The 23133-nt window shown below is 37.3% G+C and overlaps 4 protein-coding genes and 1 non-coding gene across 6 annotated transcripts; 2 read left to right on the top strand and 3 right to left on the bottom strand.

The window, feature by feature from the left end:
* The first annotated feature begins 415 nt into the window (after positions 1 to 415).
* Positions 416 to 10338, top strand: LOC120012770 (calmodulin-binding transcription activator 5-like). 2 transcript variants are annotated; one of them, XM_038864253.1, is made up of 14 exons: positions 416 to 1059; positions 1823 to 1968; positions 2162 to 2287; positions 2970 to 3085; positions 3447 to 3535; positions 3675 to 3717; positions 4768 to 4885; positions 5042 to 5158; positions 5256 to 5314; positions 5862 to 6281; positions 7649 to 8346; positions 8641 to 9187; positions 9577 to 9876; positions 9966 to 10338. In XM_038864253.1, the coding sequence occupies exons 3-14, from the start codon at positions 2182 to 2184 to the stop codon at positions 10011 to 10013; spliced, it is 2661 nt and encodes an 886-aa protein (XP_038720181.1). In that variant the 5' UTR covers positions 416 to 1059; positions 1823 to 1968; positions 2162 to 2181; the 3' UTR covers positions 10014 to 10338. The 2 variants fall into 2 exon arrangements, with proteins under 2 accessions (XP_038720181.1, XP_038720180.1); XM_038864252.1 differs by lacking the exon at positions 1823 to 1968 and having other exon boundaries at positions 416 to 847; positions 996 to 1059.
* A 313-nt stretch (positions 10339 to 10651) lies between these two features.
* Positions 10652 to 13096, bottom strand: LOC120012987 (GTP-binding protein SAR1A). The gene is made up of 3 exons (XM_038864576.1): positions 12784 to 13096; positions 12564 to 12695; positions 10652 to 11074 (listed from the first exon to the last, which is right to left on the bottom strand). The coding sequence occupies exons 1-3, from the start codon at positions 12910 to 12912 to the stop codon at positions 10754 to 10756; spliced, it is 582 nt and encodes a 193-aa protein (XP_038720504.1). The 5' UTR covers positions 12913 to 13096; the 3' UTR covers positions 10652 to 10753.
* LOC120014006 lies at positions 11646 to 11771 on the bottom strand. Its single transcript, XR_005471537.1, has one exon. It is a non-coding gene; the product is annotated as a small nucleolar RNA snoR83 (small nucleolar RNA).
* A 273-nt stretch (positions 13097 to 13369) lies between the features above and the next one.
* LOC120012988 (60S ribosomal protein L29-1-like) lies at positions 13370 to 14135 on the top strand. The gene is made up of 3 exons (XM_038864577.1): positions 13370 to 13501; positions 13606 to 13709; positions 13824 to 14135. Exons 2-3 carry the CDS (start codon positions 13608 to 13610, stop codon positions 13905 to 13907), a joined length of 186 nt encoding a protein of 61 aa, XP_038720505.1. The 5' UTR covers positions 13370 to 13501; positions 13606 to 13607; the 3' UTR covers positions 13908 to 14135.
* Positions 14136 to 15479: 1344 nt separating this feature from the next.
* LOC120012986 (dihydrolipoyl dehydrogenase 2, chloroplastic-like) lies at positions 15480 to 22844 on the bottom strand. The gene is made up of 15 exons (XM_038864575.1): positions 22360 to 22844; positions 20660 to 20806; positions 20228 to 20362; positions 19920 to 20037; positions 19597 to 19721; positions 18772 to 18897; positions 18613 to 18693; positions 18248 to 18310; positions 18078 to 18152; positions 17926 to 18004; positions 17737 to 17837; positions 17399 to 17512; positions 17138 to 17251; positions 16023 to 16094; positions 15480 to 15780 (listed from the first exon to the last, which is right to left on the bottom strand). The coding sequence occupies exons 1-15, from the start codon at positions 22684 to 22686 to the stop codon at positions 15733 to 15735; spliced, it is 1725 nt and encodes a 574-aa protein (XP_038720503.1). The 5' UTR covers positions 22687 to 22844; the 3' UTR covers positions 15480 to 15732.
* Between the last annotated feature and the right edge of the window lie 289 nt (positions 22845 to 23133).

Below are 23133 nucleotides of genomic sequence, written 5' to 3' on the forward strand. Positions count from 1 at the left end.
ATTGGTCATTTCAAACAAATTTTACGTATTTGTTTAAAGAATCGATCGATAATAAAAATAATTGATTAATCGATGAAATTCATATAAAAAAATTGAAAATAATAAGCGACCATTTTCACCCTTAACTCATATATAGGCTGTGGCCCTTTTAAACTTTCATAAAGGTTGTGGGCCTGTAGCCTGATTGTGAAGGTCATGGGCCTTTGCTGAGTTGGCTCCTGGCTAGGCCGTGGGCTTTCGTGAGAACCATTGGACGGCAAGTCGACTTTATAGATGCATGAGTTTTTGCTGAGCTGACTGCTGTTGAGGCCGTGAATCTATTGAGTTTTCGCAGGACCTTGGGCCCGTTACGCCCGTAGATCGACTGAATAGGCCATGAGCCTCTGCTTTGTGCTTCAATCCCTTAATGAGCTTCAAAATTACTATGAAACCTTTACTGCACTCTGCATATCAAAGAGACTGATCTGACTATTCAATGAATCCGATTGCGCATATGCGTATTTTGTACAAGTGAAACGCGGACGGTGGAGTGGTAGTGTTTCAACTCTACGAGGCCTCACGAGTCACGGCATGCCAGTCAACAGCGGAAGTGGTCCTATCAGATCAGAATCAGTGAACTCAGCGAAAAACTCACTCGCAATGTCTCACTCACCGGGACCTGTATCGTCCTTATATTTTAGCTGTATTTTCACAATTATCTCTCACTGTTAAGTATCACCGATTAAATACGCGCAAGAGCAGCCAAAATTACTTGAATAAAAAGCGCGTTGGTTCATTTCCTTCTCTGTTTGACCAATCCATAAACACTTTGCTAACCCAAAACCCTCTCACGGTCTCACCTAATTCGGTAGTCATCGCTTGCTTCGTTAGCGATTTACCCGTTTGATGGCTTTTGGTTGATGATTATGTTCTCGAACTTGTTTGTTTTGGGTGTTTGATTGATGGGATTATTGGCTTGAGAGATTCGTGATTTTCTTGGATTTTTTTTGTTGAAGATGGAAAGTGCGGGTTTGGGTCAGCTCACGGGCTCGGAGATTCATGGGTTTCATACGATGAAAGGTATGCTGCGTGATTCTGGTGAATTTTTTGGCACGATCAGGTGTTTTTAGCTTTCTCGTCTGTTTGTTTTCTAAGCATGTGTAGTTTTTATTGATGAAAGGGGGCGGGGTTGAGCATATGGGAAGTGTTAACTAGAATCAAAGACACTTGTTGTGCTTTGGAAGTACTTCTCTTGATATTGGGCACATTTTTTTTCAAGCTGTTAATTCCACCAGCTTTATTGATCATTGCTTGGAGTTTCACTCTTACAAGCTAGAAGAACTCTGGGTTTTAAATATATGTTAGGCTTTCCTTTCTCTGAAGGTGTGTGGATACGTGGAACTTGTATATCAAAGTTTTGTTGACTTATAAATATTTGTTCTCATCTTTTTTTTTTCCTCCACATTGAACTATGAAATAAATGGATACTACTTTTGGAACTGTTATTTGCCTCTACATGTTGAAGAACTTAATGAAGGGTCTCACAAATGTTATTTTCTTTCCTTTTTTAAAGGTTGTTTTTGCCTTACGTGAGATGGATTCTTGCTAAATTCACTGATAATTAAGTGTGAAATTGTTAGTAGAAAATGAGGAAGGTTTTGAGATGCAGTTCGTTTAAAATTGTTTACCACGACGTTTCATTCAGCAAGCCCCAATGAAATTAGATACGTGATATTGATTAAGGAAAATTATGACAGAGATTCAGAGAAAATTAAGAACTGAAAACAATAGATTTGGAAAATGGTGCATTTTTGTTTTTACTCCAGAATGTAACTCTCTGCAGAGAGAGAGAGAATGTGCATAAATCATAATGGTTGCAAGCATTGGTGTGGCTATAGTAAAAGTTGCCCAAGAATAAGCAGAATGCCTAGGGCTCGGTTGGAGTTGAAAATAAAGAAGACTGTTTTGACCCAATAAGGGAGCATACTGGTATGCTGAATTTTAATAATTTTCCTTACGACATGGATTGAGCTTTGTTAATTCTTTTTTTTTAAAGAAATTTGTTATTGACCTCCTCCTGCTTTGTTTCATTTTCCCTTGGAAATCTTATGCGTACTTTATATCGAAGCATATACTTATATTTTCGTGCTTACTGATAGAATGAATGTTGTTTTGTTTGCAGATTTGGATTTTGAAAACATAATGAAGGAAGCTGGAATGAGATGGCTCCGCCCAAATGAGATTCATGCGATACTTTGTAATTACAAGTATTTCAGTGTTAATGTGAAGCCAGTACACTTGCCCAAAAGTAAGTACTACTCATTACTAGTAGTGCTGACATGAACGACAACTTTTTCATCCTTTTATTGTGATACATATTGCATTTTTTAAAAGGTTTATGTTTATACTGTGAGCAGTTATATACTTGAAAACTATAACATGGTTAGTTGCAACATAAAAGTGACTGGAACAGATCAAATCATTCCATCATAAACAACATAGTGTGTCTCTACTCGACATTCTCTTATTTAGTGCCTCTACTTGGCATTCTCTTTCCCAATGTCCTACTTTCCAGGCATTTTTGTTTTGAACTTACTATAGGTCCATGGTCCTACCATTCTGATGGCATTATGGGTTTGCCAATGTAGGAGACTACAGAAGCCCATTGACAGTTGCTATCTGTTCTCATTAACTTATCTGGACTCTCAATAAAATAATGCATGCCTATGTATGGCAATCCATCATTTAGGTGTCTATGTCTCTATGATGGGAGGAGAACCAATGCAGTTACTGTTATGGCTTAGAGGCATAGTTGATAGTGTTCAGTATGGTGTATTATGTTTATTTAACACATAATTTGCATATACAAGTGTGTGTTTTTGTGTGTGTATATATACACTATATTCATAAGTGTTTTGTTGTTATTCTATTGAAGAAGGAAAACTGCCGATGGTTTTAGTTTCTGATCTTGGTTTCATTTCATGTAATAGGTGGCACTATTGTATTGTTCGATCGTAGAATGCTTAGGAATTTTCGCAAAGACGGTCACAACTGGAAAAAGAAAACCGATGGAAAGACTGTTAAGGAAGCGCATGAACACTTGAAGGTGAGGTTATATGATTATTCACACCAATGTGCATTCTTATGCATGAAGTATAGTATAGTTTTGAAGGTTTCTAGAAATGTATTATGAGTGTGAATGTTCACTTGGATGCATTGATTCTTTTCCCTTTTCTTGCTGTGAGCCAAAATGTTTCACTCGTATTTGGTCAACATTATCATTTTCCTAGCTACCCTCTAGGCCCTTACAGCTTTGGAATATGAATCTAGAATCTTCATTTTTTCACAACATTTTGCAGAATTTGCACTGTGTATCAAGCAATTTGTGGTAATTATTCCTTTTATATAGTGTAAATAATTAAGTGATATATGTTTTTTAGTATTGCCTGTTTTATTTCAATGTTCAGGTTGGTAATGAAGAAAGGATTCATGTATACTATGCACGTGGTGAAGATAACCCAAACTTTGCTCGCAGATGTTATTGGCTGCTTGACAAGTATGTGATAGTTAAATTCACAACAATACATTAGTGAATCATGCCTTTCATATGAAAATGTTTCTCTCAGACCTCTTCCAGGATTTTATTTTGTTTTGTTAATTTCTTCGTAAGTATCTTGGCGTTTCTTTTGTTTTAGGTCTCTAGAGCACATAGTCCTCGTGCACTATCGTGACCAGGAGGTTTGTTTTCTTGTTGCTTGTTTTCTGTTATTCAAAATGTAACATGTTAGATCTGGTTCTTTTCCTTTTCTGCCAAAAAAATGACATGGTTCAGGATTTGATGGTTCCAATTTTGTAGTCAACATACCTTTTTCTGCTCATGAAATTGATCGTTTACTATCATGCATGCTTGATGCTACTGTTGTAGTGTAGGGATGAAGTTAATTTCTTGTTTTCTTGTCAATTTAAAGCTGTACTCCTGCCATATCTTAGTTACTTATTCCAACCGATGTCTTGAGTGTTATAAAGCAGATAGCATCTATGACATAAAAAATGCCATTCACTTGACTAAAGTAAACTTGAATGTTTTTCTGAATCACGGTACATTTGCCTTTCTCGTAACGATTTAGTATGTAATGAATACTTTATCAGTTTATTGTACCTCTTTTATTGCCCAAAATTGTTTTCCCATTTTATTGTTGCTTTGTTAAACCTTTTGTTACCTACAATTCTAACTGTTCCACTATTGTAGGTATTTTTATGTTGCTATAGTTCCAAGCGAAGGCACTCATATTGTCAGGCCTTGGTGCTTCATTTTAAAACATTTGTTGAAGAGTTGCATATATTGATAGATAAATATTGTCTCTAAATTAGGACTCAAACATTCAGGCAGAATCTATAAAGGTGACAGGTGTTCGTACAAATTGCAATGTCTCTTGTTTTGAGGCCTGACAATGATATGCTCATTCTTTCAAGTTTTTCTTTATTAAAATCTATGTGTAGCTAATATGTTGAACAATCACTCATTGAAGAATCTATCCCAATTTCTTTTTTTCCCCTTTGTTTATTGAAACAAATTAATCATTGTTTTTCATGAATTACCATATGTTCTTGCTAGCACTGTTATTTTAGATTGAGAACGTTTGTAATCGTTTGAGTTCCTGAATAAAGGGAAATGAAGTAGAATTTTATGCTTAAATGTTTATCTGGCCCAGGGCTTTTGCATTTCCTCTCTGTGAAATAACTATATTTTTAATTCTTCTCATGGGATTCGTTTGTCCTATGATACAGTTGCTTGGCTCTCCAGTCACACCTGTCAACTCAAATTCAGCTCCTGTCTCTGACAACTCAGCTCCTTCGCTGTTATCGGAATTTGATTCTGGAGCTGGTCATGCATATAAACAATTAGGTGTGCTTGTTAATTTATTAGTTATTACAATACAATATATAGTGAAAGAAACTATTATTGCTGGAGTTTCCACCTTGACATGGACTTTCAAATCATTTATTATTCATTCAAATTAGTCATACTGTGACCTCATTATCTGCAATTTGGCGTCGGCAGAGCCTCGTGATAGTTTAACTGTCAGAAGTTACGAAATGAGGCTTCATGAGCTCAACACACTTGAATGGGATGAGCTAGTTGCAAATGACGCTAACAATCTCACAGCATCTAATGGAGGTGAGGAACTAGATGCTGTTTCCGGTTGAGCAGATAGTTTGAGAGTTCAATTATTGTGCTTTTATCACCATATTTATCCTTTGGTTTTTGGTTACAGGAAATGTTCTATATTTAGACAAGCAGAATCAAACTACATTTTGTGGGTCCATGAATGATGTAAGCACATTTTTTCATTGTTCTTTGTCATTTATTATGTTTTTTCATTTTATGTGGTCCAGCTGTGGGACTAATACTTAACTAGTTGTATTTTATTTTTTTCCTACGTACTTTTATTTTTATCCTATTTATGTTCGTGTACAAACGAACATGTGGCCCTGTGGTAGAGCATTGGGGTGCAACTAGAGGTCACGTGTTCAATTGCTGGAAACAACCTCTTCACATGTTATGTGGGAGTAAAGGTCCACGTACATCTTGCCCGTCCCCGACCCCGCCCACTGCGGGAGTCTTGTGCACAAGAGTTGTTTACCTTATGTTATTATTTTTACACAAGTTTGGACCTAGACTATCAACTTTAGTTGACTTTGCTAATAGACTCTGCCATTAGTATGGTCTTAATTTATTAGGTTCTAGAGATGTTACTTCCTCTATTTTTCCGGCTCACTTGATTTGTTAAATGCCATGTGAAGATTTCTTCTATTGACTTCGACATTCTTTGGCTGCCAGTGTTGGTTTAGTATGAGTATTTAATATTTTGTTTCTCCAGGGTAGCCGAGTTCCAGCCTACAATTTATCAACTGAAGTTTCCTTACCGGGTAATTTAGCTCAGCCAGTAGCTACCAGTGAAAGAAATCAATTCAATGTTCTGGATAGTATTAACGGTCAGACAATGTGGCGTCAAGTTAACTCCAATGTGCAGAGAAGGCATTCTAGAGCTGTGGAAGCTTGTGATTCTGTGGACATTTTGGTCAATGATGGTTTGCAAAGTCAGGACAGTTTTGGTAGGTGGATGAACGACATTATAAGTGACTCTCCAGGTTCAGTAGAAGATCCTGTGCTTGAATCTTCATTTTCATCTGGTCATGATTCATTCAGTCCTCATCAACATCACTGTTCTGAGACAGAGCAAATATTTACCATAACGGATATCTCACCTGCATGGGCATTTTCAACTGAAAATACCAAGGTTTTTTTTTTCCCCACTCTTTAACCTCTCTTCTGTTTTGGCATGTATTAATCACTGCCGTTATTTTTTATCACCCAACTTTAAGTAGAGAAACGTGGCTTGCTAGTTGACATTTATATTCCACTGTAAGAAGAGTAGGGAAAAAGGCAGAAGGGTTGAAGTAGCAAGTTAGAGGAAGAGAATAATGGATGGATGAATTGGATGGATAACTTGAGTTATTGTATAAATGTGCTTTCAATTTACTTTGTTCTACTACCAATCATAAATCTTAAATCTTAATGGCCTTGCTCTACATATTGGTTGAACAAAGACCATGTCTTGGCAAGTGAACATATATAGTGATATAACATTTTGATGGTAAAGGTAAACAACACATGTGCACAAGGCTTTCTCAGTGACTGGGACGGGAACATGCAAGATACACAGACCTTACCCCACATAATATGTGGAGAGGTTTATGGAGAGGTTTTTTCAAGGAATTGACCTTGTGACCTCTAGGTTGCACCCATACAACTCTACTACTAGGCCATATGTTCGCCTGTGATATAATGTTTTGATCGATTGATATTAAATTTTGTTTGATTATTATGCTTCTTTTTTTTTTTTGGTTTGATTGACTAATATTCAGCACTAAATTAGGGGTGTTGAAATTGAGTTGCATAAAATGTGCCCTTCTTGATTTTTGCATCATGAGGGAATTTTGCTAAGAACACGTCTTTTACATATGCATGCTTGGATTTGAGTTTGACATTTTAAAATTCTTATGGAGATAGAACTTTGAGTTTTTACCAACAATGGCATTGTATCTAATGGTATGTATATATTCCAATACTTGAACTTCTGAGATGAATATTGTAGTTGTGATCATGTTTGAAGGAGCATTAAAAATTCTACCTGGTTGAGTGTTATGCTGCATGCTAGGTCGTGTGTACTCAGCATTAGCAAGCGTGGGGGCTAGACTAGGATTTCATGGATCTCTTGGAAGAAGTTGTGTATGATGGTTAGAATAAGATTTTGTATTACCACCAAAGCTAATTGTGTGTGATGGTTCTAATTCTTGAGAACCTAAGCCATGGTTTCATTTCATATTTATTAAATGGTGATGTCACATTCTGTTGTTGATGTAGAAATTTAAAGCTCTGATAAGTTGGTGTGAGTTAGCAGTTGTATAAAAATTTGTCTTATATGTGTATATATGAATTTTTAAATGGCTTGAAACCGTCTAGGTTAGTCAAATGGTTCATAGAATTAGGTTTAGCCTCCTGTTTGTCATTATTTGTAATGATTAATTATGATTGTGGGATTGACAGATATGAGATTTTGTTCTATGCATTTATATTGACGTCAAATAATTTTTTTTGTTGCAGATCCTTGTCGCTGGAGTTTTTGAGGAGCAGTACCTACACCTGGTGAAGTCCAAATTATTTTGTGTCTGCGATGGAGTTTGTATTCCTGCAGAAATTGTTCAGATAGGGGTTTATCGTTGTTTTCTGCCTTCTCATTCCCCTAGTTTAGTAAATCTCTCTATGAGTCTTGATGGCCAAAAACCCATTAGCCAAATTGTGAATTTTGATTATCGTGCTCCTTCATTGCCTAATCCAATAGTATCATCAGAGGAGAAGACCGAGTGGGAAGAGTTCCAGGTTCTGATGAGACTTGCTTATTTGCTTTTCTCCACATCTAAGAGTCTTAACATCTTAAATAATAAAGTGCCACCAAATGCCCTGAAAGAGGCTAAAAAGTTTTCCAGCAAAACCTCTTCTATTGCCAATAGTTGGGCATATATGATCAAGTCAATTGAAGACAACAAAGTTTCACATTCACAAGCAAAAGATGTTCTGTTAGAAGTTACAGTGAAGAATAAACTAAAAGAATGGTTGTTGGAAAGAATAGTTGAAGGCTCTAGAACACCTGAATATGATGCTCTAGGCCAAGGAGTAATACATTTGTGTACCATACTTGGATATACATGGGCTGTATATCTATTTTCTTCGTCGGGCTTATCCCTGGATTTCCGTGATAAATATGGGTGGACAGCTCTTCATTGGGCAGCGTATTACGGAAGGTATGCATATCCAACATATTGCATTGATTTCTGCTATATTTCTACATGATTCATTTATATGCTATATCTTTTCAAACTCTTGAAGCTCGTAGAATCCTTGTCACTGTAATGTGAACTTGATTGCACTCTGCTCTTTCTGTGCCACTGTTACTGCTTCAGCTAATAAGCTTAGTGTGATGAGGAGTCGGGATAGTGCCAACATGCATAAAATTTATGCTTTATGTACAGGTTTTGAGAATGGCATTAAATTATTTTGGTTACTTTCCACTGATGTCTGAAAATTCATTTGTGTAGGGAGAAAATGGTTGCAATCCTTTTATCAGCTGGGGCAAAGCCAAACTTGGTCACAGACCCCACTCCTGATAACCCTGGTGGATGCACTGCTGCTGATCTTGCATCTATACAGGGCCATGATGGCTTGGCGGCATATCTTTCAGAAAAGGCACTTGTTGAACATTTCAAGGATATGTCTATAGCCGGAAATGCTAGTGGCACATTAGAAACTAGCACAAGTGATGTAGTAAACTCTGAAAATCTCAGCGAGGAGGAGCTATATCTGAAGGATACTCTGGCAGCATACCGTACAGCTGCTGATGCGGCAGGACGAATACAGAGTGCATTCAGGGAGCACTCGTTTAAAGCAAGGACCAAAGCAGTTAAAGTTTCTAATCCTGAGGAGGAAGCAAGGATTATAATTGCAGCGATGAAGATCCAGCATGCCTTCCGCAACTTTGAGACACGAAAAAAGATGGGTGCTGCTGTTCGCATCCAGCATAGATTTCGTACTTGGAAAATTCGTAGAGAATTTCTGAATATGCGTCGTCAGGCAATCAGAATTCAGGTAAGGTTTTTTCACGTGTGTATTGGCAGATTAATTTTGCTAAAAAAACCGAGAGTATGCAGCATCCATGCTCTCAAAGTTATTAATCTTGCATGGATAATACTAGGAGAAGTCTCATCTGGCCCTAATAATAAAATTTGATTTGCATTCTTCAAGGCAAGCTATGTAATTACTGTGTCTGATATCAATCTTCAAGGCTTTCCCCCCCTTGTAATCACTGGTTGAAACCTGTGTCATGCTGGCATAGGAAAGCCGAGACTATTTGCAGGTCAACCTAGCTTCTCTTTTGTTCTCTGTATTAGGTTCGTTTGTATACCCAGCAAGTGAATGTAGCAGTTGTTACAAGAGAACTTTCAGAAACCACTGATTGCAACTTAATTCTTGTGTAGGCTGCTTTTCGGGGACTACAAGTAAGGAGACAGTATCGTAAGATTACGTGGTCAGTTGGAGTGCTTGAGAAAGCAATTCTGCGCTGGCGTCTAAAGAGAAAAGGTTTACGGGGACTTCAGATTGAGACAATTATAGACCAGACTAATGAAAGTGACCCAGAAGAAGACTTCTACAGAGCCGGCCGCAAACAAGCTGAAGACCGTGTTGAGAGGTCTGTGGTTTTTGTGCAGGCCATGTTCCGCTCGAGGAAAGCTCAACAGGAGTATCGAAGAATGAAGTTGGCCCATAGTGAAGCGGAGGTAGTTATTTTACACAAAATTATTCTGTTATTCATTCGATCGTTATACAAACAAACCAAATAAATTAATTGAATCTTGTTCTGTCGCAGCTTGAATTTGAGGGGCTTCTCAATGATGATACTGGTATGTACAGTTGACTTCGATGTGGTTGAGACAGCCAAGGCTATTCGAAATGGTGTTTGTGTGATGATAATGAGTTAATGACTGACCCAGACTTCGTATTTACCTGTAACTATAAATGCCAGAATATAATTTAAGTAGATGAGCAGTCCTGGCCCTCTCAAACCTTTTAAAGACTGAAATGTCAATTTGATGTCAAAGCAAATTTAGGTTTGTTCAGGTTCGGAACCTCCATGAATCTGAAGGTAAGTGTGTGTTGGGAAACAGTTGAAGGCATAACTGGAATCTTCTATCAATGTTGTGAGTTTTCTTTACCTGATTTTCTTGAAATTTAAATTTTCTCGTTTTGATCTTTGATGTCACAAAATCAACCCACTTTATGTCCTGATCATCACTTTCCAACTCAAAGATGACTACATTGTTGAGAGCAGGATTAGATACTCTTATATGTTACTGTAATGGACAATAGATTCACTAATGTCCTAGGAATCAGATAATGAACTCGACGGTGTGATCTTTCGGAGGAGTGATAAAATAAACGAGGCATGGAAGAAAAATAGCTTGATTTGGAATCACAGAAGAAGATTACAGGAACAATAACTAACAACAATGAGAATCCATGTAAGCAAATGCAAATAGAACTAGTATGTAAAGGTCAAGATAAACAAGAAATTTCAATTGAATAACAACCGATGCACTGCAAAAATGGCGCAAAAAGTCCTGATAAAATACAAGCCACTTGCTCCGTGACTAGACTCTACTTGATGTATTGAGAGAGCCACTTGAAGCCGTCTCCATATCCCATCTTGCGAACAATACTGCACATGAAAACCTCGAGTGGTCGAAGATTGGATTCCACAAGATTCACCTTTCCCTTGCCAGTTGTGAAGTTAGTGAGCCCGAGATGATACCGAAGCTCGTCTTCTGAAGCAGCATAAGGAATATCAATCTTGTTGCCTAACACCAGAAACGGAACATTAGCCAAGGATTCATCTGAAAGTAGGGCATCCAGCTCCTTCTTCGATTCTGCAAACCTCTCCTTGTCATATGCATCCACCAAGTAAACCACAGCATCCACCTGCTCAAGAAGAAGGGAAAGAGTATAAGTCTAAACTGTTTTAAGTTCCTCAACTTGGGACAGCAACAAACACATACAAAGGCCTACACTTGGAGCAATAACAAATTAGGGTTTTTAATTTTAACACCTTAAAAACCAAATAATCTCGGAACGAGATTTGATGTCACGATCTTTTCTCTTAGTACGAAACCAGTCTCTTATGCCATCTGAAGTACATAGTTTTCATTCTTCTTGTTGGCAACAACAAGGGAAACAAAGCGAAAATCATAGACTTTTCATTTAATTTTTTCATAAATGAGGTAGGACATTTTTAACCATGTGATGCAATGGACAGTTCAGATGAAAGATTCAAAGGAATACCATGTTCCTTGTCTTTTTTCAGAAAATTAGAGCTCTCCTTTACTTATCCTCCTAAAGGAAAGAGGGGGAAAAAGACACCGGCCTGTTTAAAGGAAAACCAAAGTGATATTTGAAATATTTTCAAAGTTTTTAAAAGGACTGTCATTAATCAATTGAATTTCTCTCTTGAGACAGCTTCATATTAGGCATCAGAAAGCCAGCCCTGAGGGCATAATGGCTGGAATGCTGCTATTAAACACCTCCCCCTAAAGAGAGAAGAAATGCTACCAGCGAAACATCCATCGCCAATCTATTCCCCCCACGAATAAGATAAACACAATAGCAGCCTGAATGGGGTTATGAAGGCAGAGGATGTGCAACATTGGCCATCGGCATGAAAAAGGAAAAAGAAATTGAACCCTTAAAGTTCAAGCAACTTTTAATAAGAGTATGATATATACATATATAGAGAATAATTGAAAGCTGAAAGATGTTTTACTCTTCTATGCACACAAGAAAAAACCAACAAAATCACAATGAACAACAACATGCATCCATGGAGAAAAGAGAAATCATCAAGCATACTGCACATTCTTTGTTGTACGATTCATGTGAAACAAAAGCCTTAGAAGGTTGTTGTGTTCATCAGTGTCATTATCAATTAAACAACAAAATCCATTGCTTTGATCACATCATCCAGGCCAGATGAATGTAAGAAACAGAAAATAGAACATTAGAAACCAACGTCCACATCCCTGCAATGCTGCGGTTACATTTATCACACAAGTTAAGATGGCATAGAAGGAACCAAAATAGTTAGAAAACACGTGAGATCCGCAATGCTCCACCAACAAGCAAATGTCAATGGTCCAACAAGTTGATCAATCCAATTACATAAGCCCATATTTTGTCATTCACTTGCAAAGTTGCTATGAAATAAACTGACTGAAATATGTACAAACAAACATTCAAATCGCACTTAGCCAAAAGTAACCCAATAAGAAAAACCCATTTCAGCAGTATAGTAATGTAAATAGATCAGCAGATTACAGTCGCATACTCGCATCAAAAAGGTCAAAATCATGGCTCATCTTTTCCTTCATTTTGAACCAATAATGAACATTAAGAAATATAGGGAAAACAGTTTTACCTTAGCATAGTAATCTTTCCAGACTCGACGAGCGATCTGGTGACCACCCAAATCAAAAGCCTTGAACTTGATTTTACCGATACTCAGCTCCTCAGATGTTGGATGTTGCGTTGGTTGGTGCTGTACCAGTCTCTGCATAAGATCCCACGTCATTAAACCCCAAAAAGAGAGAAAAAGAAACTCAATAATCAAAACAGAACAACAAACAAGCGGATCAAACCTCGTCTTTCAACATGTGAAGGAGAGTGGTCTTGCCAGCATTGTCGAGACCCAAGAAGAGAATCTTAGCCTCTTTCTGCCATAACCCCAAAGATGCAAGAATCCCATAGAACCAATCGAAAAAGAACATGATTTCTTCTCAAAGATTACTTGATTGAAAGGCCAAAACAAAGGGATCTAAAGATGCTTCTGTAGAACGAATGATATCTGCATTGATTGTGTTGTCGTTTCTCTCGTTTTCTGAAGGAAAATTGGTTCAACGTTGCAACTGGAGAGAGAGAGTCAAGAGAACCCAGAGGAGTAGGTGAACTCGAGGGCTAGGAGCCTAGGAGGCTGAAAATCCCCATTATTATATTTGTTGGGTTGGGCCGTAGAAAATGACCAGGCTCAGATTGGGCCCGAAAATTTCAGGCCAGTTAAATGACATGGTTAGGGCCCAATTTTAAAAGCTATAGTAGCCCAAAATGAGAGTTGAAGCCCAGAGCATTCCGTTCATTAACATAATATTGGGCCAGAAAGAACAAACCAGGCTCATGTTGGGCTTAGGCCCACATTAGGTCATTGCTTTGAAGCCCAAGCTGGGCAGAGTAGCGCATAAGGGTAGTTAAGTCATTGAGATTAATATACAAGTCATCAAGAATTAGGGTTTCTCATAAGAGCCTCTCCTCTCCTCTCCTCTCCTCTCCTCTCCTCTCCGTCAAAGGGAAACCCTAGCAGAGGTCAGGCATAATCCTTTACAATTTCAATAGATTGGACTCTAGATTGACTTTGAAATCAATAAATCACTGCTGTAGTTTTCATCCTTTCGTAATTTTGGTTGCAGGAATGGCCAAGTCTAAGAATCACACCGCTCACAACCAGTCTTACAAGGCTCACAAGAATGGGATCAAGAAGCCCAAGAGGCATCGCCACACCTCCACCAAAGGGGTGGGTATTTTCACCTGCTACAACTCTAATTTCTTTTGAGTTTTTTTTTTGGTTTCCTTTTATTATCTTTTTTTGTGAAGTTAATTGTCTGTCTTGAATGATTTTTGTGTGTAGATGGACCCGAAGTTCCTGAGGAACCAGAGGTACGCGCGTAAGCATAACAAGAAGGGCAACGAGATAGCAACAGAGGAAGAGTAGTCGTATGAAAATGAAGCTATTTGGAGTTTTATCCCTTCAGAGTTTTTAATTTTTGGTTTCATCGGTGTTCTATGTTTTTTGGTTAAATTATCGAATCTCTATTAGTGTAGAGTCTTGGCGTTACTGCAATGGGGTTTTCTCATGAACTTTCCTGAATTATTACCAATGTTATTCAAGGATTATATGTGCTAATTGGGTTTATTGGAGTTCAGCATTGATTTTGAATCATTTCCGTTTTGATTTTGTGTAGAAGTTCTGTATTCATGTTTTTATTTTTGATTGTGATCCTTGCTAAGATAGGGCAGGCTGTGAATGGATGAACTGTAGAATTTTTTTCTTGAAGTTTCTTTCTTGTGCTATGGACTTGTGAAAACTAGAGCTTTAAACTTGGAATTTTACATATTGGGTACCACATTTGTATATACATGATAACTTGAGATATTGATTTTCTACCTTAGGTTCTTGAGTTCTGTACTCTGCATGATTTGCTTGTAAATACTGAATATGGCTGTTCCATGTACATCTGAAAGTTGGTCTCTCTTTTACCAAGGATTCCCATGATAATGCATAGGTTGCTTACTTGCTTCTTTTCTTAATTACTTTTTACACCACATTGTTGGTATTTCTTAAGATGGTTGCTCTTGTTTATACTTTATACCCGAAGTATATTGCTCGGTGTACTTAAGGTTTCATATTGATTGATACGGACCATGTTACTGAATTTACTTGGTTTTTACATGTTGGGTACTACATTTTTATATGTGAGTTGATAATTTGAGATATTGTTTTTCTTCCTTGTGTTGCTACGATAGTCACCATCTACGAATTTTTGTAATTGCCTGAATACTGTACTTTGCATGATTTGCTTGTAGATTCTACAGTTGTTCCTTGTACATCTGAAAGTTGGTCTCCCTTTTACCAAGGATTCCCGTGATAATGCATAGGCTGCTTCTTGTCTTAATTAGTAGTTGGTATTTCTTCAGATGGTTTATCTTGTTAATACGTTATACCCCAAGTATTCTGCACGGTGTACGGAAGGTTTCATTTTGATTAATGTGACCATGTTACAATTTTGTTCTTAGTTCATCTATTGCATGGTTCATAGCAGAGTTCTCTGGTTTGAATGCATCCATAGTGATGGAATGCAGATTATTTTTTTTTTATACTAGTGACTTGAAGGTTGTTGCTACTAATCTATGGTTGGTCCAATGATATACCCAATCTTTGAGTGGTTCCACCGCCTAGAGAAAAAGAACCTCCTCATGAACGGTGAAATGAGCTGAAGTTTCTTGAATGTTGTTCATCTGTTGTTGCGTTCTTTAACCATTTTGTTTGGATTCATTTTTATCTGAAAATTACACTCTTTTTGTAGATTCATTTAGTCCTAAAATTTCAAGTTCTTCATGAACCCGAGAGGGCTAAACTGCGAATAATGACGTGTATTTTTTTAAAGTGAACATTCATGGCCCCAATGATTTTGAAGAGATTGTGTGTTTCCCACTTCTCCTTGTTACTAGCAAGGCTTGATATATGTATTATTAGTTCTCGTGCGGATCTGGGAGCTGTGCTCTGTAGTTCTCAAATCATATTTTTGTGTTTTCACTTTTCACCACTCACCATTTGGATTCAAAATATCAATCATTAAAAACACAAAATTTTTAATGCGTAATGGTATTAACGTATCTGTAAAGATTTCATCAAGCCACTGATAAGTTTCTTCTTGAATTTTGTCTTCTCTTGCCCGACGACGCGTGGTTCCTTGCAACTCCCTAATACAAACAACTTTCTTCAAAAACCTGATATGATTTTTTGAGTGGGGAGAAGCTTAGACTGCAACTGGTTCACTCACTGGACTAAAATCATGAGCATGGACCTGTTTCATATGGGAGATGGCAAAATTAGATGTAAATAAAAAGAGGACCTGTTTACATAATAACCGGTAAACTATGACATAATGTCAGGTCGAACTGTAATATAACTAGAAGTTTAAACGAAGAGCGTCATCAAGATTGTCCAGCTGTATTTGTGTTGTTTTATGATTTATCACGATAAAGGAACTGATGAAACAGCCCATTTACATTGAACAATAAGTGAGAAGCAATATCAAAAGCTTACCTTCGCTGATTTGAAGAGTTCATCAAGAACTTCGGAGAGAGTGGGATGCGCATGAACTGCAAATTTTATATCCTGCCAGGTGCCAAAGACATGATCAGCGCAGATTGAGAGTTTATCCTAGTTTGGCCTCTGTGGAGGGGAAGCCAGGGTAAACTAAAGTCTTAATTCCACTTCAAGCAAAGAGGAGCTTATCTAACGCGGGTTTCTGTATTTGGGAGGGTAAAGTTTTCCCAAGTAATCTAAACAATACAAGTTGATCATGGCAGAAAAAAATAACAGCAATTTGTGAGAAATCTATGAGTATGTTCTCTTAAAAAATTAACGTCAGAATAGGCATAACTATTGGATACTAACGCCACCTCACAAATTTCATAAGAGTGAATAAAAGCAGTAAAATATTACGTAATTGATCCAGAGTTACAAGAGAGTTCACGAATTTGAGAGAAAATTATTCATTATCTGAATTTGTAAGAAAAAGCAGGCAGAAGACAGTTGGCCTTGGAATTGCAAAATGGCATAACCTGGTTTTTGGCAAAGCAAATTTTACTATTGCCAAAAGCTCCTCTTTTTTTTGGGAGTGGGGTACCTTTTTTTTTTTTCCTTTTCAAATTGCTACAGGACTGATGCATCCTAAAAGTGAGGTTTTTCCCCAGTTTTGGGAAGGTGCGTACGAGGACTGCTTAGACATGATGAAGTTTGAGCTTCCTGATATTCATGCCCACTTTGGTCCCATAAGGATATGCTAAGAAAAAACTTCAAATTTCCACGGGATCACCCATTCTGGAGGCTGCTTCGAGGAAGAGTGAGATACAGAAACTTGATCATGCCCCAATGTGCATGCCGTCTATTGAGGTGAGAATACAAAACATGGAGTTAAGATAAAGATAATGGAATAAAAGGGACTCTGAGCACAGTCCTGTCGACATTTTCTACTTTTGGCATGGGAATGGCAAGTTCAAAAAATGGAATTAAGTTACCAAGAGAATGAAGTCACGTTACTGGAAGCAAGCAAAAATCAGTGAAAAATCTTCAAGTTTCTTGTAATTCATATATTCTGGAGCCACCAAATCATAAGCATCATTCTGCATGACATATGATGGATAGAAAAAGACTACCTGGATACGTGTCCCTAATGCTATTGCATTTGACGCTTCATGAATCAGGTCTGCAGTGTGCAACCCAAATATATGAACTCCAAGTATCTCTCCATTGTCAGGTCTGTATATCAACTGTTGAAAAACAATAATATTAGCCACTATAAAAGCCTATGTGAACAGATAGTATACAGCGCAAAAACAGAAACTGAAATTAAGTCATTGCATCATTCTGATAGCAAATACTAGCAATTCAAGCTCACTGAATTCTAAGAAATTTACCTTAGCAAGTCCTTCCCCTTCATTTTCTGCAAGGGCCTTAGTGTTGGCCCTAAAACTCGTCTTGGTAACGCTTATTTCAAATCCCTCACATTCAGCTTTCTCCCTTGCTTGGGGCTGTCCAGTTCAAAAATCCAGTCAAAATTTTAGACTTTTAATACATTTAGATGATGGCTCTTATGCTGCAAATCAGTAACGCCAGGAAAAGTGTGTAAACAAACAAAAAGGTAGAGAAAACAAGTGAAGTCAACAAACAAACTGAATCAAGGATACTTGTTAATACGTAATGCAATTAAATCAATAATAAGGTAATAATTAGTGCACTTGGAATGTAGTATTACCTCTGTCAAACCAACCATACTAATTTCAGGATGAGTGAAGCAAGCAGCAGGGATGCTCAAATGATTAAGCACATGATCTCTTCCAGTGACTTGTTCAACAACTGCATTAAGAGATTTACATAAAGTTGAAAGAGGAATTGAAGAAAAGTGTCGGACTCATATACCAAGTAATTAGTCAGTTACCACTACCTGAAATTCCTTGTGCACTGGCTGCATGAGCAAGCATCATTTTTCCATTTGCATCACCAATGCAATATAAGTGAGGAACCTACAACTTTTTGAGTCAATAACAACCGGTGATTACCATAGAGATAGGTTTCCTATGAAAATTGAAAACGAACCAGGTTGCCATTTGCATCAATTACTCGCATGCGCTCATCAACCGGAATGAAACCACGTTGTGTTTCCACATTGATCTGGCAAAAAAGGAGGGGAAAAGTACTTGTAAAAGCCTTTCCTTTCCTGTGAACAACTCCATATAATATTGACCACATTATCATTCAAGACATACATTCTTCAAGCCAAGACCATTCGTGAATGGAGCTCTTCCAGTAGCAGTTAATGCTGCATCGACCTAAAGTAAACCAAAACAAATGTTCATGATGGTCATCATGAGGTGAGATTAACAATCAAAAGTCAAAACTAATATGAAAGGGAAACTCAAGCTGGAGAACAAAGAAAAGAATGTGTTTGTATTGTAATAGCGATGTTTCATAAGCCTTCGCATTAGACAAGACAAATTCCCATAGAAATCTAAAAGCCACTGATCTAGCATCCTACATGCCATTACATAGAAAGGCAGCCTCATGACGTGACGTTCTAAATACTATCTGAGTCGGGGTTAGCTGAGTTTTCCGGTCATGCAACTTAAATTACCTCCAAAGTATCTTTGGGTTCTTTTGTCTTGGCATCAATAAGCTCAATACTGACTGGTTTTCCATCCTTCGCTGGAGTTATCTGAAAATAAAACCAAAACATATTAATGAAAAATGGTTTGAAGCAACACAGAAAACACGAAAATAATAAATTTCTCACCTTGGTTGCAAACACTCCAGTATGATAATCAATTTTCCTCGTATTTATGAGAACCCTCTGAGCCAATTTCCCAATCTCAGGATCAAATCCAGGCATGAGCTGATCTAAAGCTTCAATAAACGTCACCTGCAGTATACTTCGTTAATTGTTTTATGTGTCTACTGAGAGAAGTTAAAAACATCAATTTTGTACTAAAAAAGTCTAACTAAAGAATAAAGATGAAGCAATTCTCTGTGAATTGATCTATATAATATATAGGAAAGTTAATTGAAGGCTTCATCAGTGAAGTTCTCCGTCTCTAACTAGCTGGAAATTTGTTAACATTATGTCTCTAGAGGAACCATAAAAGAATATGCTTTGAAATAAATCTTGAAACCCTACGTAGAGGTTCAATATATGACAAACTATATTTAAAAACAATTCCAAGACAAATTGCAAACATCGAAAACTTCAGGGAAATTCAGTATGAAAATCCAGCTCCTGATTGAAGTAGATGAATACTCAATATCCTAAAATTTCTAACCCAACTTTTGAGTTGGGCTTTACTGTAGCAAATTCTGAGCTAACAAATTACATGCACAATTTATTCCCCATTGAAATTAGGATGTCTCAAATCTAAAGTTGGAGTGAAAAGAAAGCAACAATCAAGATGCAACAATTCCTAAGGTATTCTAGAAAATGAATCTTTTATGGATGTTTAGTTACCAAAAGTTGAGTAAATGTACATAACCACAGTTCAAGTTAGGATGGGAAGGGCTAACAGACACGCTCATCATTTACTGATAAAAGTAGGCATTGTACAGAAGATAAAGAACATAGATCTACCTCACTTCCAAGAGCAGTATATACATCACTGAACTCTAGACCAATATAACCACTTCCTACAATTGCAATCCAGTCCGGAACATGCTCTAATTTGAGTGCATGGTCACTAGTAATGACAGTCTTCCCTGTAGGTAATTGGAATCCAGTAATCAATCCAAAAATATGTAGTTGACAGGTATCATTTTTTTAGAATCTTTCCAGAAGTATGGCGTCTCATCTCTTATGGTTGAATTAAAAAATAAAATAAAAAATCATTAAAATGTGATGAAAAATGGCATTGAATAAGAGATTAAGAGGACCAAGAAAACACATTTAATAATTACCATCAACTTCAATGCCCTTGGGGACAAAAGGAACAGAACCAGTTGCAATGATAATATCTTTTGCAGTTACTATGTTGTCTGGGGAACCAGCTTTACCATATTTGACCTCTTGTGGACCCTGAATGAATTATAATACATCATAAACATTAGGACATACAAGATTTGCAGGTGAATTGATTTTTTTTTTCTTGTTTCCCCCCTTTCTCCCCAAGAAGTAAATCCACTTTTCTTTGAATTTTCAAGTACAATTTTTTGTGGTCCCACCAACCACCAACCACCAACCACAAAACACAAGAAATACAACTTACCAAAATAGCGCCAACACCTGTTAATATGTCCACACCAAGAGCCTTCATTGAATTTGTCAAGTTGCTGCGGATTTTCAAAGCAAGATTATTTGCATGATCAGCAACTCCTTGTCTATCATAGCCAGCAGCTGAAACCTATTATAAATGAAAGGGAAACAGGCAGCAAACTAAAAAATTTATGCATTTAATGCATATTTATGAATGCTTTTCGACAAAATTATGTAATAAAACTTAGATAAATCTCGGAAATTAGAGGAGGAAGGAATGGATGCCCATAAATATTTTGCCCAAAACACCAAATCCTCCCAAAAGAGAACCTCTTAATGTCCCTAATTAATGGAAATAAGGACCAGCAAAGCAGCCATGAAAGAAGGGCGAGGGTTGGGGGGGGGGGGGGGGGGGGAGTGTGTTGCTTGCAACAGGTCCTATTACCTGCAGACCCAAAGCCTTCATGTGATGCTCGCTTTGAAGTTCCCTCATGCGACCACTTACAGCCAGAAGAGCTTTGGAAGGAACACAGCCTCTGTTTACACATGTTCCTCCCACCACATCTCCCTCAATGATGGCAGTTATTAGACCCTGAAAACATCATATTAAAATTCACACAGCCGCCTAAGTGATTCATCCAGAAAAGAAGAAATGTGCAACATAAGAGCCGTTTGCAAGACCATCACTACCATAGTTGAGCAAAAAGTAATGGTAGATACTACTAGATAGAATATATGAGAAAAAGAATATTCTGTCTGCGAATCTAGCAAATTTGTCCATATCATTTTCTTAATTCAAAAAAGCTTAATTTATTAAGAGGAGCACCAAGAGAGATATTTCCACATCAAACTGTCATATACATAGCTAGTTCACTATTGTATACGCAACCTCCACATGTCTTTGATGTTACATCCACTTTTCACATTGTGCACACACAATCTAATATAGGTTTTGTTGCAAGACAAATCCGACTAAGAAGGGGTAGGAATAAATTGAGGGGGAAGAACAAAAGTGAATAATTATGATAATCCCTCATCCTCAAATCATCCTTCCCATGGATTATTGTCCCAAGACTCCCAACCAAATAAAAGCAATCGGAGTTGTTATCTCTTGATATTAATTTGAAAAAGGAAGCATCAAGCTTATAACAATCAGAATAATAAGTAATTTTCTTATAGGATTTAGATTAAATATTAAACAATAGGAATCACAAATAAACGCCCTAATGACTTCATTAGGAAGACATTCACTCTCTAAGAAGTATAACACAATGAAATTAATAGCCTTCTTAACCATAGACAAAAGTTTTCCTCTTCATTTTTTGAGTAGCTATTTGTTGTAAAGAAATAAAGCTGAATAGTTATGTACTAGCAAAATAACATTTGGAAAATAAATAATTAAGCATGACGTATCATCAAGTACAAAAGTACAAAGAGTTCTTGCCAAGATTTCCAACATAAAATTAAAGTAACCACAAATGATGATATTATTCTCCATGGTTACCTCTTTTAACTGATGCAATTGAAAGAGTAAAGAAGTTACGAGTTAGTAAATGTATCTTGTGTTTGTATAAGAACTAAATAGAAACCCGGCTTGAATAGTTGGCCATACAAAGCTCTGCTAAGTGGGGCTTGTGCTTTGCAGTTTACACAAGACAAAAAAATGGAGGCTTGTGCTTTCTCACGTACCAGAAATGCAAGAAAAAGAAACGGTTAAAGACTCATCAACCAAGTAAAGATGAACAGAAGCTTTACGTACCAGAAATGCAAGAAAAATAAACGATCAAAAATTCTCAACCAATTAAAGATTAACAGAAGCTTTACCAAAGTTAACAAGTTCTGCGAATATCCTACTTTCAACTTGCAAACTAGTTAATAACAATAAAATAGAAGGAATTCAAAGTGTATCAAATGATCACCAGTTCTTTAACTAAATTAAGCTCGAAATTACGAATGGAGCATCAAAACTGAACCAGATTATTCGCGAAGCATGGATCATCCGCTCATTCACTCTAAGCACGTACACGACCAATTCGCAGATAATCACACTACCAAAAGACCTTTAAACAGTTTTCAAACTCATCGCTAAAAAGATGATAATTCACACGAAACTGAACCAAAAAGAAATCCAAAATTTAAGCATACCTTCTCGACCGCATGCAGAGCAGCTCCATGGCCACCAACGCCAGCACCTATGATAATCAAATCATAATCGAAAGATTTAGGAGGGGAACCATTATCTGCAGCAGAAGCAGCAACGCGCTTGGAGTGCTTCCGACTCGGGAGGTGGTTTTGTACTCGTCGAGAACAAGAACTGCTCAATGAAAAGAATCCCAATGCCTCCCTTCTTAGTCCGCAGAATTTAAGATTAACTGGCTTTGAATGACCGAAAGGAAGTAAATAACTCGATCTGGAGCCGCAGGTGATGGTGGTGGCTGCTGTGGCGGGTGATTGAGAGAGTGAGGTCTGCATTTTGCTTGGGCGGAGATTGAGAGGTGACTGAGAAATGAGAGTGGAGAGAGGGTTTAAGATCGCGAGAGAGAACTAGAGAAGGGGTTGGGAAAATTTATTGTGAGGGAGCTTTGAGAAGTCCGTTAAGTGCCTCTCCGTTTGAGGTGTTCAAGATGTTGGGTGTTGAATTGAGAGGAGTTTGTTCCGAATACATTTTAATCCTTAATCGTTTCACGTGTTTGAGACTATTGGGTAGGGATGATAATAAAAATCGAGTATTATCTGTAGGGTATCCGATTCATTTAAAACCTGAAAATCAATCTTATAGGTTTTAAAAACGATTTTGGTTTTGGTTTTGGTTTTGGTTTTCAAACCCATCATGATTTAGGATCGGGTTTGGTTTTTGACGCAGGGTTTAGGGTATCCGAATCGTTTAATAAAAAGATCCATTATAGTAATAATATTATA

This window comes from Tripterygium wilfordii, chromosome 13, assembly GCF_013401445.1.
Source record: "Tripterygium wilfordii isolate XIE 37 chromosome 13, ASM1340144v1, whole genome shotgun sequence".
NCBI lineage: Eukaryota > Viridiplantae > Streptophyta > Magnoliopsida > Celastrales > Celastraceae > Tripterygium > Tripterygium wilfordii.

Excerpts from the sequence above, each read along its gene's own strand:
- LOC120012988 (XM_038864577.1), top strand. The coding sequence starts at position 13,608 with ATGGCCAAGTCTAAGAATCACACCGCTCACAACCAGTCTTACAAGGCT. Across the intron at positions 13,710-13,823 it reads GCCACACCTCCACCAAAGGG|ATGGACCCGAAGTTCCTGAG; the intron begins GTGGGTATTTTC and ends TTTTGTGTGTAG.
- LOC120012986 (XM_038864575.1), bottom strand. The coding sequence starts at position 22,686 with ATGCAGACCTCACTCTCTCAATCACCCGCCACAGCAGCCACCACCATC. Across the intron at positions 18,898-19,596 it reads ATACTGCTCTTGGAAGTGAG|GTGACGTTTATTGAAGCTTT; the intron begins GTAGATCTATGT and ends AGTATACTGCAG. Across the intron at positions 17,838-17,925 it reads CAGTGCACAAGGAATTTCAG|TTGTTGAACAAGTCACTGGA; the intron begins GTAGTGGTAACT and ends CTCTTAATGCAG.
- LOC120012770 (XM_038864252.1), top strand. The coding sequence starts at position 996 with ATGGAAAGTGCGGGTTTGGGTCAGCTCACGGGCTCGGAGATTCATGGG. Across the intron at positions 2,288-2,969 it reads GCCAGTACACTTGCCCAAAA|GTGGCACTATTGTATTGTTC; the intron begins GTAAGTACTACT and ends TTCATGTAATAG. Across the intron at positions 3,086-3,446 it reads AAGCGCATGAACACTTGAAG|GTTGGTAATGAAGAAAGGAT; the intron begins GTGAGGTTATAT and ends TTCAATGTTCAG.
- LOC120012987 (XM_038864576.1), bottom strand. The coding sequence starts at position 12,912 with ATGTTCTTTTTCGATTGGTTCTATGGGATTCTTGCATCTTTGGGGTTA. Across the intron at positions 12,696-12,783 it reads TTCACATGTTGAAAGACGAG|AGACTGGTACAGCACCAACC; the intron begins GTTTGATCCGCT and ends GATCTTATGCAG. Across the intron at positions 11,075-12,563 it reads GGAAAGATTACTATGCTAAG|GTGGATGCTGTGGTTTACTT; the intron begins GTAAAACTGTTT and ends CTTCTTGAGCAG.